The 12781-nt window shown below is 36.7% G+C and overlaps 2 protein-coding genes across 2 annotated transcripts; both read right to left on the reverse strand.

The window, feature by feature from the left end:
* Window positions 1-442: 442 nt before the first annotated feature.
* On the reverse strand, window positions 443-3773 carry LOC140136533 (tubulin beta chain-like). Its single transcript, XM_072158239.1, has 3 exons — window positions 3639-3773; window positions 2174-2509; window positions 443-1635 (listed from the first exon to the last, which is right to left on the reverse strand). The coding sequence occupies exons 1-3, from the start codon at window positions 3693-3695 to the stop codon at window positions 685-687; spliced, it is 1344 nt and encodes a 447-aa protein (XP_072014340.1). The 5' UTR covers window positions 3696-3773; the 3' UTR covers window positions 443-684.
* Window positions 3774-7487: 3714 nt separating this feature from the next.
* On the reverse strand, window positions 7488-10956 carry LOC140135786 (tubulin beta-2B chain-like). The gene is made up of 4 exons (XM_072157404.1): window positions 10797-10956; window positions 10064-10178; window positions 9330-9556; window positions 7488-8524 (listed from the first exon to the last, which is right to left on the reverse strand). The coding sequence occupies exons 1-4, from the start codon at window positions 10851-10853 to the stop codon at window positions 7565-7567; spliced, it is 1359 nt and encodes a 452-aa protein (XP_072013505.1). The 5' UTR covers window positions 10854-10956; the 3' UTR covers window positions 7488-7564.
* Between the last annotated feature and the right edge of the window lie 1825 nt (window positions 10957-12781).

Consider the following 12781-nt stretch of genomic DNA (forward strand, 5'->3'; position numbering starts at 1 on the left):
CTTCAAAAATCGTTGAACCAATAATTCGTTCGACTCAACATGTTAATACCACCTGACAGATTACTAAATTATTTATACTCCAGTCGCAATTGATGTTTTATAAATCAATTTTAATATTATTTCCGAAGCCAATATAGACGAAAATCTCAGTCGTTTGCTGCTAGCGACTAGAGTATAAATTCAGCTTACATCGTTTTCAAATGATAAAAATAGTTTATAATTATAATTGTCATCACCTTTTTCGTAAATGTTCGTAAACAAAGTTAAGTAAAATATGAACATTATCCGGGACATTATCGCGATACAATGTAAAACAATAATATCACATGTTTTATAATAAAGATACACGAAAAAAATTATTACAATGCAGTCACTATTTTGTAATGCGAGACTACCACTGACTTGGAGCTTATTGTCTATTGCCTGAATAAGACGAATCCGTTCATTCCTGGTTCTAGCCACAAAAGAATTTGTTCACTTTCAAATAATAATAACAACCGTCTATTGAATGTATTTCGCAACAATTGAAGTTCATTCATTTCCTCGATCTGATTATGTGCTGTTCATGTGAGCTCATTATACATATTACCCAAGAATGTTACATGTACAAATTCGGACCTTTCTCTATTTTGAATTTAAATTGATGACGATTCTGCGTGATATCAGAACTATAAGGTACGATTTTTAAACGGCATCTTGTTCGAAGTCTTCCTCTTCGTCAAATTCTCCCTCCTCTTCGGCTGTTGCGTCTTGGTATTGTTGGTACTCAGACACCAAGTCGTTCATGTTGCTCTCAGCCTCAGTGAACTCCATCTCATCCATACCTTCACCAGTGTACCAATGCAAGAAAGCCTTACGACGGAACATAGCCGTGAACTGCTCAGAGATACGCTTGAATAGTTCCTGGATGGCAGTGCTGTTGCCGATAAAGGTCGCTGACATCTTGAGGCCACGAGGTGGGATATCGCAGACAGCGGTCTTCACGTTGTTGGGGATCCATTCTACAAAGTAGCTGCTGTTCTTGTTCTGGACATTCAACATTTGCTCATCAACTTCCTTCATGGACATGCGACCACGGAACATAGCGGCAACTGTAAGGTAGCGTCCATGACGAGGATCGCATGCAGCCATCATGTTCTTGCCATCAAACATTTGCTGGGTTAGCTCTGGAACAGTAAGGGCACGATATTGCTGGCTACCACGGCTGGTCAAAGGAGCAAAACCAGGCATGAAGAAATGAAGACGTGGGAATGGCACCATGTTGACAGCAAGTTTACGGAGATCAGCATTGAGCTGACCTGGGAATCTTAAACAGGTGGTCACACCGCTCATGGTGGCTGAGACAAGATGGTTAAGATCACCATAAGTTGGTGTGGTCAGTTTGAGGGTACGGAAGCAAATGTCATACAATGCTTCATTGTCAATACAGTATGTCTCATCCGTATTTTCTACAAGCTGGTGAACTGAGAGTGTGGCATTATAGGGTTCTACTACAGTATCGGATACTTTGGGTGATGGGACGATGCTGAAGGTATTCATCATTCTGTCTGGATACTCTTCACGGACCTTGCTGACGAGCAGTGTACCCATACCCGAGCCAGTTCCTCCTCCGAGGGAGTGTGTCAGTTGGAATCCCTAGAAAAATATAAACAAGATAAAAATATAAATATTATTCTAAAAATCTTATCTAATCTTGCGTTAGAACAACCATACACTTGATAATAAAATTTAAAAAATTAAGCGACAAATGGGCTATTCCAGAAATTAAAGGCACCCGTCTAAAGAAGACATGGGATTCCCAAAATTTTCCACCATTTTTTGCTCTGGGAATTCCCCCCCAAAACTGAGGTCATTATTTTCACATCCCTAAAGAAGACAAGTTCCCAAGAAAAAATATACCATTTTATTTTAGGCTTGGGAATTCCCAAAAAGTTTGACAACAATTTGTCTGTCTTCGTAAGGGACACTGGGAATTCCCAATTTTTAAAATCATTTTATTGTCAAAATGGGAATTGCAATTCTTTTTGGATACAATTTTTGGTCTGGGAATTCCCAAAAATTTATGGTACAAACTTACATGTCTTCTTTAGGGGGGTGCAGTTAGTTTCTGGAATAGCCCAATACAAAAGATGATAAAATTATAATAGGTTTTAAAACTAAGCGCAGAAATTACCTGCAAACAATCGCAGCTTTCGGCTTCCTTTCGTACCACATCAAGAACGGAATCTATGAGTTCAGCGCCTTCTGTGTAGTGACCCTTGGCCCAGTTGTTACCAGCACCACTCTGTCCGAACACAAAGTTGTCAGGTCTGAAGATCTGCCCAAATGGCCCTGATCGGACAGAGTCCATGGTGCCAGGCTCCAGATCCATAAGAACAGCACGAGGGACGTACTTGCCACCGGTAGCTTCATTGTAGTAGACGTTGATTCTCTCTAGTTGAAGATCAGAATCGCCATGGTAGGTACCAGTTGGGTCAATGCCGTGTTCGTCAGAGATAACCTCCCAAAACTATAAAGAGAAAAATCAAAGCATTGATGTTATAGTCGAGATATGATATGCAGGATTAATTTTTAAACTGTTTACATGACACTGGATGTCATAATGTGTGCGAAACCCCATTCAATAACGATCGGCGAGCTAATACACGCAATGACGATAATTGTAGCCGCTGAAATGAAACGAAATAGCGATTTTCTTTGTTGTGACTCATTTCGGCAAGATATTGAAATGAGACATATGTGATACTAGTTTAAGTAACATTTTGTGAAAAACAGCTAAAAATCTATTCTTTATGAAAATCGCAATAATGCCCGGACTTGTACTCACAATTGGGTTTTAATCATTTAATTTTATACATACTCGAAAACTTGAAACTTGAATACATATAATGTGCGATAAGATCTTTACACACAAACATTAATCATGTCAGAAGATTTCTAATTATGATTAATGATATATTCTTAAATGTTACATTTGTTAGTAACAGCCCTCCAAAAGCTTCCAAAACCCTCGATTTTGTCGATACCCATATACATTAACAAACATTAATTATACTATAATTGAGGGGCGCAATATAAAAACGACCTATCCCACATTTTGGTAAAAATAGAGGGCGCTGCTGAAAAATGTAAAGGTCACCAAAGGTCATTATTACAAACATGAAACATCATGAATGTAACTTAGTAAAGTTGTAAAGTCAACGTTTTAAGATGTGAAATTGTTATGTATTGTATTGAAAATTCGCACAAAAAAGTCCAGTTTTCTCAAAATAACCAAAATGTGGGATAGGTCGTTTTTATATTGAGCCCCTCAATTGTATCATACAAACTACTCGAGTTTGGCGTCACATTTTGAGAAAGCGAATGCTATTATAAATTTTGTATCCGCTTCTATACTGATAAAATCAGTGATGATAACATTCACCACAAGGTGATGGTAAGCAAAATAAATTATTCGCCTCAACACTCATTCGTACAAATGAAACATGATATGCGAGCTTTATGTCATGCAGGATTGTCATTCGAATGAAGCGGGAAAGGACAAAATTGAATTTAGTAAAAGAAATGAATAACCGGGTGACTAAAAGGGTATTTTGAAAGAATGCTGATATTAATAAAATTCAAGCGAATCTTCTTACCTTAGCACCGATCTGGTTGCCACATTGGCCGGCCTGTACGTGAACAATCTCGCGCATTTTGATGCTTTTTGAGATGAATAACGAGTAAAAACGTCACAGTCAAATCAGAACAAACCCCAATGGTTTGGCGGACAGTGATGTAAATGTTTATGACTGTGGTAATGATGATGCCAACGGTTGCTTGGGATTTACACTTTTGCTTTGGGGTTATGATAAATTCATCCGCCACTGATGAAATAAATATTTAAGCACCATGTAGTTCCTACTGCAAACAAAGTGTCTATTTCACATTTAAATAATAGAATTAATAAAATGAACAGTATTAAATAAATACAAATAGCCCCCTAATAGTGTAATCAGTTTGATAAGCAAATGTAGCACGTTAAAATTTGCGAAATTAATTGACTTTTCTTGTAGAAATATTGCTCCTTTTTTGTGACTTATAAGAATTAAAATATGAATTTTAATACCTGAGTCAATCGGTTGGTTGCATGGTTGCATATCTCTTTGTCAACGCTATTTATTTACCAAAACATTAACTCATGGTCCAAAGTATACATACATCACATATAAGTGCTTATGCAAATATCCTTTATTCAATTATTTTCTCAATCAAAGATGTGTTATTCCAAGGCAAATATTAAGGGGTTATTACAAGAGGGCCCATCTGCAATAGCTGCCCTAGACATTTGACAATTTCTGCATTCTATATTGTATTGATATAACACCTGGCAGCTATTATATTATATAGAGAGCTCCCTTGCACTACCCCTCGATAAAATAAATATTAATTGTTAGCCTTTCTTACATAGACTACACGGTGGCCTATATTCTAGCTATGAACAAATAGGCAAAATAATATTGATTCTTCGAACATGCGATTTTCACTCCTTAATTATTTTAACTAATTAAGAAGTAAAATGTCAGTATATCTTGGAATCATTTTACAAGAGCGAAATGAAAATCATGGATTTTAATGCAGAAATCCCTCTATGGTCATTTTTGATGGTCGATCCCAGCAACGGGTAAGGTGCTGGGGTAACTGAAATCATGAGCGCAAAGGATGGATCTACGATTAGTTAAGTCATTTGGGCGTAAAGACGCGCATTGTTATGACGTATTAAAACCTTTGGGCTATAATTATAATAGGGTTAAGGGATTTTTTAGAGATTTCTGTTGTCAAACTGCCTCACAAACCATACTTTCATCTTGATGTCAGATTTTGTCTCATCAGATTGCTATCACGTTTGTCATTGTCTTTTTCGTTAGCATATTTGTCAAAAATGCAAAAATTTGTAAAATCTGAATTTTGATCCAAGGGTATTTTGGATTTGCAAATTAAGTAGAAATTCTCAGCCTGATAACATACACACATTCCCCTCCAATGGACTTGGATGGAGGGTTTACAACAAGCAGCTCATGAATACACATCAAAAAAGAATACGGACGTACTGGTAAAACTTTACAAAATTTGATTTTGTAAGTTTAAAATAGACAGGTAGAGCAGCTTAGAGCATGCAGTTGTTTGATGTATATGGAATTGGCTTCATTATTAACTAAATGCAAACTATAGATGGCGCTATTTATCCTAAATCATATTTCTTTATTTGAGCTTATTTGTACGGGTTAGCATTGGTTAGGTGATTAATATTGCCATTAAAACAGCTGAAATAGGTGAAACAAGAAACAAGGAAATTTTATAAACATGACATTGTTCAATTATTGTCTGCTCACGGTTGTTTGATGTTATCAAACAATATAAGGATTTCCAGTAACTAAATAGCGCCACCAATTTTGTCATTAATAGATACATTTTATATCCAAAACACTTAAAAAAATACTATAAAAGTGAATAATTTGTAAAAGAGGGGAAATTAAAGTTGAGAATGACTCAAAAGCATCCGTATACGTTAGCATGATATCACTTTTAGCTATTTAAGCCTAAAATTTGGTTGTACATGATGTTTTGTTTGAAAAACTAATAAATGATCCCATCAAACAACCGTGAGCAGACAGTAACTGAACAATGTCGTGTTCGTATTCATGAAAATTATAGCAGCCACGTTTTTTTATAAAAAAATGACCGCAACAAGCATATATCATGTATATACTACGCACAAATAGTATACGAACACTTAAAACAAAAGAAATATCTTAAAAACACTCAACCTAAATTACCAAATAAAATCATCAATAGATGGATGACTTTTTTTTGCGTATTTTAATACCTCATTTGGCGCGATGCAGTTCAAAAGTGACAAATTTGGGCTATTTCCTCCGTCAGGGTGATTCGTACCGGCTATATTCTATTTCTAATGAAATGCTGATGTAATTTTAACATGTAAACAGGTGCTAACTTAAGCTGGGTCTAACTAGTCCCGGCTTAAGTATAAACCTTAACAGCTTTCGGAATCGCAGCCATGGACCTTTTATGTTTTTTTACGAATTGAGAAATTTTCGTACGTACCGCGATTTTACACGAAGTTTGGCCAATGATTGGTGTAAAACGGGAAACATAACAGATACACCGGGTAGTGTTTGGGCGCTTCTTTCCATTTTTCTCTTTTCCCCTTTTCTTTGGCTTCCCGATTATCTCTTGCGATTTTATGTCGGGGGGGGCACTCTAAGCCAAAATGGCCTCAGAGTGTCCTTGTCTTGCAAAAAAACAATACAAATTAAGAATAGTTTGCACCATCTAGGATATATCGTTACATAGGTAACATCGCCATATAGGTCAAGAATATTTTTGTTCAAACCACACAAAAGTATGCCTCTGGTAGTAACGATTCAGAAAAAGTATAGTTTGGCCTATCTGCGGCGTATAGTATAGCAAAAAGGTCAAAGGTCATATCCTTTCACCCGGTTCAATCATGTAATGAGACATCCTAGATGATGGACACTATTCTTCATTTGAATTGGTATCAAAAATCATACAATTAGAGACCTTTTTGCTTATAACTCGAGAACTATATACATCTCAGATAGGTCACGTTTTGGTGAATCGTTATGATCAGAGCAATACTTTGGCGTGGTTTATAATAAGATCTGGAGATCTGTATGACCTCAACTCTTTTCTGAGCAAGGTGCATTTTGCCACCAAAGTTTTCCCAATTTTATGGACCTTAATCACGAAAACTGCACTGGATTTGTTTTGCTTCTTGACGACTTGACAGCTATAGAAATGATCGTTCAACTATCTAGATTTTGTTTAAGTTCATGATTTATGGCGTACCGCCCATTTATTTACTTTTGGAGTTACCATGGTTACAGATCATGCACTCAGACAAACTGATGTCATCATTAAACCCTCGTATTAATGTGAACAAGAGCAATTCTGTTCGTCAGTGCATATTGAGAAAACAATGTTACGAAGAATAACATGCTTTTGTTTGGTTTGTATGTTCAAAGAGGTTCATAAGGTCTGTTAATTAATCAGTTAATTTAGATGTTTAGAGTCAGTGTTAAAACCAATGAAAAGTTTCGTCAGAAACCTTCTGGCGTGCACAAATCGTTGACGATGTTATTGGTCAATGTAGTTACTATACTGGCACCTGGGACTCTGGCATTTTACCGTCAAACCCGATATACATTTAATCGTTACCATATTTTACCTTATATTTACCGTACTTTATCGGTAAGTTATTGGAAGATATGCAGATGTGATTCGGGAATCCGGTATTTCACCGCAACAATGTATGAATGAGATTTACTCTTTTATTCTCTCTGACGCTATGGAAGGTCGTAATCGTACTGAATCGACGTGCAGTGGTCGGATGTGGTGTAATATATGGGATTTATTCAAATTAAACGTATAAAAGTCAGACAATTACATAAATTATCAGTCAAAAAACTATATTAAATTATGGGAAATGTATTTTATCTTATGGAAGGAGTTTGACGTTAACACAATTTTTTTATCCAAAAAATTAATTGTATTCTTCTTCATCCAAACCATCTCCCTCTTCATCGTCAAATTCGCCTTCTTCATCAGCTGTTGCATCCTGGTATTGTTGGTACTCAGACACCAAGTCGTTCATGTTGCTCTCAGCCTCGGTGAACTCCATCTCATCCATACCTTCACCAGTGTACCAATGCAAGAAAGCCTTACGACGAAACATAGCGGTAAACTGCTCAGAGATACGCTTGAACAGCTCTTGGATTGCGGTGCTGTTGCCGATAAAGGTTGCTGACATCTTGAGGCCACGAGGTGGGATGTCACATACAGCGGTCTTCACGTTGTTGGGGATCCATTCTACAAAGTAGCTGCTGTTCTTGTTCTGGACATTCAACATTTGCTCATCAACCTCCTTCATGGACATTCGACCACGGAAGATAGCAGCAACTGTAAGGTAGCGTCCATGACGAGGATCGCATGCAGCCATCATGTTCTTGGAATCAAACATCTGCTGGGTGAGCTCTGGAACGGTAAGAGCACGATATTGCTGGCTACCACGGCTGGTTAGCGGGGCAAAACCAGGCATGAAGAAGTGGAGACGTGGGAATGGCACCATGTTGACAGCAAGTTTACGGAGATCAGCATTCAGTTGACCTGGGAATCTTAAACAGGTGGTCACTCCACTCATGGTGGCTGAGACAAGGTGGTTAAGATCACCATAGGTTGGTGTGGTCATCTTAAGAGTACGGAAACAAATGTCATACAAGGCTTCATTGTCAATGCAGTACGTCTCATCTGTGTTTTCTACAAGCTGGTGAACTGAGAGAGTAGCGTTGTATGGCTCTACCACTGTATCTGATACTTTGGGTGATGGGACAACGCTGAAGGTGTTCATGATGCGGTCTGGGTACTCCTCACGGATCTTGCTGATAAGTAGTGTGCCCATACCAGAGCCTGTGCCACCACCAAGGGAATGTGTCAGTTGAAAACCCTGTTCAAAAAAATAACAAACAATATTTAGTATCATGTATGAAGCATGCTTGAAGCCTTATATATTCTTCCGAATAAAACAAATGTCCCGTGTCACTCTGATAAGAAATATTGAGATATAAATAAGCCTGGTAAAGTGAACATGGTGAATAAAATAGACATACAAAATCCGAGGAATGTGAGACTGCCTCTTTTTGCCTTTTGAGGCACTGATGTGTCTCTGAAACGAGTCGCAACCATTTGTGGTCAAAATATAACTAATTGAGGACGGCATGCAAAAATAATTCAAACGATAAAAACACAAAACCCATAAAACCAAAAAAACAAACCCCAAAAACCAAACCAAACTGATTTTGATAGCAAGGGCCTAATTGGGCTATTCCATTAAAAATCCACACAACCCCTAGTGTGGAAGATTTTGCTGAAGTCTTCCACGGAAGAGTGAGTTTCGAATAGAATAGACAATGGGTAGCTTCCATGTAAAATACTCACTCCACATTAGAGAATGAATTTGGAGAAAACTTCTCTCTAAGCTTTTAATCCGATAAGCTGATTATCTATTTGTTTTCATGAATTGGAAGACATTCTTTGATGTATTACTGAGCTCAATCATCTGAAATTACTGGAGCGTGAGCCAACCAGACTGGTGGCTCAGCATAGTATTTTATTAACAGAAGGTTTTCTCCAAATTCATTTCCTAATGAATTGTGAAAGATAAAGGTAAACGCATTATGCAGGGGGAGTATGAGTTTCAAAATGATTAACCCTGACCAATTACATTAAAAATTAAAAATTAATCATTTTACCTGCAAACAATCACAGCTCTCAGCTTCCTTGCGCACAACATCCAATACAGAGTCTACCAATTCTGCACCCTCTGTATAGTGTCCTTTGGCCCAGTTGTTTCCAGCACCACTCTGCCCGAACACAAAGTTGTCAGGTCTGAAGATCTGTCCAAACTGTCCTGATCGGACAGAGTCCATTGTCCCAGGCTCCAGATCCACCAGAACGGCTCGAGGGACATATTTACCACCTATATAAAAATGAAAGGACAATCCGATCATTAACATATGACAGACATGTATCGAATACCGTAAAAATTCGTTAATAAGCATATGAGTAAACGAGTTGGCACATTATGCTTATTAACTAATTTTTACGGTAGTCGATGCCGAATACAGATCGTAAAACAATTAAGGTACCAGTTAGTTTTTACCCCTGATTATCCTAAACAAAGGCAGATATGTCATAATTAGAACCAACAACCAATAGCTGCATCTTCAGCGCGGGTTTAAGACCTCATTCGTTAAAATCGTTCAAAAAATAAAGACACGACGATCCAAAAACCCAAGGAAGATGCAAATTCAAAAATTGCAGTTTGCTTCATTTGGTTGATGTGTTGATTGATTGATTGAATATTGATTGAGTGATTGGTGATTGATTGATGATTGACTGATTGATTGATCGATCGATTGATTGATTGATTGATTGATTGATTGATTGATTGATTGATTGATTGATTGATCGATTGATAACTTACTACTGCCAAGAGCCTCACTGTAGTAGACACTAATCCTTTCAAGTTGTAGATCCGTATCGCCAGCGTATGCCCCTGTTGGATCTATACCATGCTCATCAGAGATCACCTCCCAGAACTGAAAATTGAAATAAAGAAATAAAAATTCTGTTATGTAGTTTATTCTCACTCTTATATAAAGTCAAGCAATTTTTGGGTTTCTTATCTGTGGCTCATGAATGTAACTTAAAAAAACCACCAAATTTTAGAAAGCCTGGCTCCTACTGGAGCAGGGATTAAAATCAAATTCAAATTTGGCTTCATAAGGTCAAAACCCACAATTAATACCGTATGCGAATAAATCGGAATAATCGGTAAATAAATAAATAAATAAATAAATAAATAAATAAATAAATAAATAAATAAATAAATAAATAAATAAATAAATAAATAAATAAATAAATAAATAAATAAATAAATAAATAAATAAATAAATAAATAAATAAATAAATAAATAAATAAATAAATAAATAAATATTTAATTAAAAATGTCGTCATTACGTGTTTTAAAATACAAACTTTTTCGTCTATAAACATTTTGATTTTGCAATGTGAATGAAAATATAAGCGCCATCGAACGTCCCTGGGAAAACGGTTGGCCTGAGGATCGACCAGGGTTTCATCGAATCGAATTGAATACTGCCGCATGCCGAAATTTTCGGATAATTAAGTTTTATATATCTTCTTGTTACATTACCTTTGCTCCAATCTGATTTCCACATTGTCCAGCTTGAATATGTACAATTTCGCGCATTTTGTTGAATAAACGATGTAAAATTGATCAAGAATTAAAAAAAGATGATGATTTCTGCTTCTCAAAACACGTCTGTGTCCCAACTTCACCGGCGTATAAAAGAAGGGCATTAGATTTTAATTGGAAGAACAACCTTTTTCTTTGTATCTGAATATTTTATGTTACTGCTATACTACGGCAGGGCTGAGTGTTTTATAGCATGCTCCCTGTAGGCTATGGAATGAAGTTAAGTGCACTTATACTCGGACAAGTTCACAGACTGGGGGCCAGGGTTGGGGATGTAGGGTATCTTGATCCGGAAATGAACCATCATGCATCTGCAGTAAACAGGAACCCAGGAATTAGGATATGGAGGTTTGGCTGGTTAATGATAAACTTTTACTCTATATATAATATAAATTGTTTAAATAAAAGAAAGGAGACCTGATTCAAACGAGAACCTATTATATTTTGGCTGGACCGGGTAAAATGATTGATACCAATATAATGAAGTCATTTCTGAAATTACATCCCATTCATATAAACGTGTTGGCTGTCATGAAACTGTACATGATATGTGTGCATGCTTCCATTTTACAGGTACACTTAGGGACCGTTCACAAACATTTGTTGGGGGGGGGACTGATGCAAAAAAATTTCATCGCAGAAAATTGTCACCCCCCCTTTACAGACCTCAAAAATTTCAGGGCCTCCCTTTTTGACATGATAATTATGGGTCAACCCCATAGAAAAGCATTTAAACTCAATTTTCCCAGGAAAATTTGTGGTCATTTTTTTTCAGGGCCCCCCTTAGGAGGTTCAAAATTTTCAGGGCCCCCTTTTTGCATCAGGCCCCCCTAACAAGTGTTTGTGAACGGTCCCTTATCCATTGAAATAGGATTTGTGACTCAGTCTGTCAAAATCTTGGAATTGTAATCATAATTCAGAGAAATTTCTTCGTGTTTTTGATGATTGTTCAAAGGTGAAACCAGTCTGGGAAGCACTTCAGAATTTTTATTAATTCCACACTGATGATAATTTTAGTAATTTTGAAATTATGTTTAGAGTGCACATCACAATGATGATTTTCTTACGTATAATTTTCTTTGCTATAAATTGTATATTCTATAGATCCAAATTTTCTAATGTGATCCATTCTTTCAGGACTCTTAGATTAGGGGCTGTCATTTTCTTCAGAAGAGGGGGTCATGAATATACTGGGGGGGTCATTGAATTTTGAGACCAAAAATAGGGGGTATAATTTTTAATAACCAAAGTAGGGGGTTATAGAATTATTAAGGGCTGGTGACTCCAAAATTTTGACGCGCTCCGCGCCTTACTTCCGGCAATGAAAATTATTTGTCTTGATGGGGGAGGGGGGGGGGGGTCATAAAATTTTTCGACCCACGATAGGGGGTCGTAAATTTTTTTAGCCCACGATAGGGGGGGGAGGGTCGTAAAAATTGACTCCGGTCACCGACATATTCATGACTCCCCTGCCGAAGAAAATGACTTCCCCCTTATTTCTTCTTTCAAAGAGGAAAATTGAGTATAATATTGCTGAAAAGAAAGGAAAGTTGGGGAAAGCATTTCAAAAATTGGAAGGTTGATTTTGACATGTAGGCTAGATGGAACACTGATACTTTCTTTGATTTACCACACATGTACATGGATATTTATCTGTTTCGTAAGAAATCACATTTTTTGTTTTGTTTTTTGATTGATTGTAGCCTATGTGTGGGGGAGGGGTGGGTTTTTGCATGTAAGAGTGTGAACTTTAAATTTAATCTGTATCTAATTATTGTTATTCTCTTTCTATAAAAATTGGAAAAATTCTTTCTTTCTTTCTTTCTTTCTTTCTTTCTTTCTTTTCTTTCTTTCTTTTTCTTTCTTTCTTTCTTTCTTTCTTTCTTTCTTTCTTTCTTTCTTTCTTTCTTTCTTTCTTTCTT

Source organism: Amphiura filiformis, chromosome 16 (assembly GCF_039555335.1).
Source record: "Amphiura filiformis chromosome 16, Afil_fr2py, whole genome shotgun sequence".
Classification (NCBI taxonomy): Eukaryota; Metazoa; Echinodermata; class Ophiuroidea; order Amphilepidida; family Amphiuridae; genus Amphiura; species Amphiura filiformis.

Excerpts from the sequence above, each read along its gene's own strand:
- LOC140136533 (XM_072158239.1), bottom strand. The coding sequence starts at position 3,695 with ATGCGCGAGATTGTTCACGTACAGGCCGGCCAATGTGGCAACCAGATC. Across the intron at positions 2,510-3,638 it reads GCAACCAGATCGGTGCTAAG|TTTTGGGAGGTTATCTCTGA; the intron begins GTAAGAAGATTC and ends TTCTCTTTATAG. Across the intron at positions 1,636-2,173 it reads AAAGCTGCGATTGTTTGCAG|GGATTCCAACTGACACACTC; the intron begins GTAATTTCTGCG and ends ATATTTTTCTAG.
- LOC140135786 (XM_072157404.1), bottom strand. The coding sequence starts at position 10,853 with ATGCGCGAAATTGTACATATTCAAGCTGGACAATGTGGAAATCAGATT. Across the intron at positions 9,557-10,063 it reads CAGTGAGGCTCTTGGCAGTA|GTGGTAAATATGTCCCTCGA; the intron begins GTAAGTTATCAA and ends ATTTTTATATAG. Across the intron at positions 8,525-9,329 it reads AGAGCTGTGATTGTTTGCAG|GGTTTTCAACTGACACATTC; the intron begins GTAAAATGATTA and ends TTTTTTGAACAG.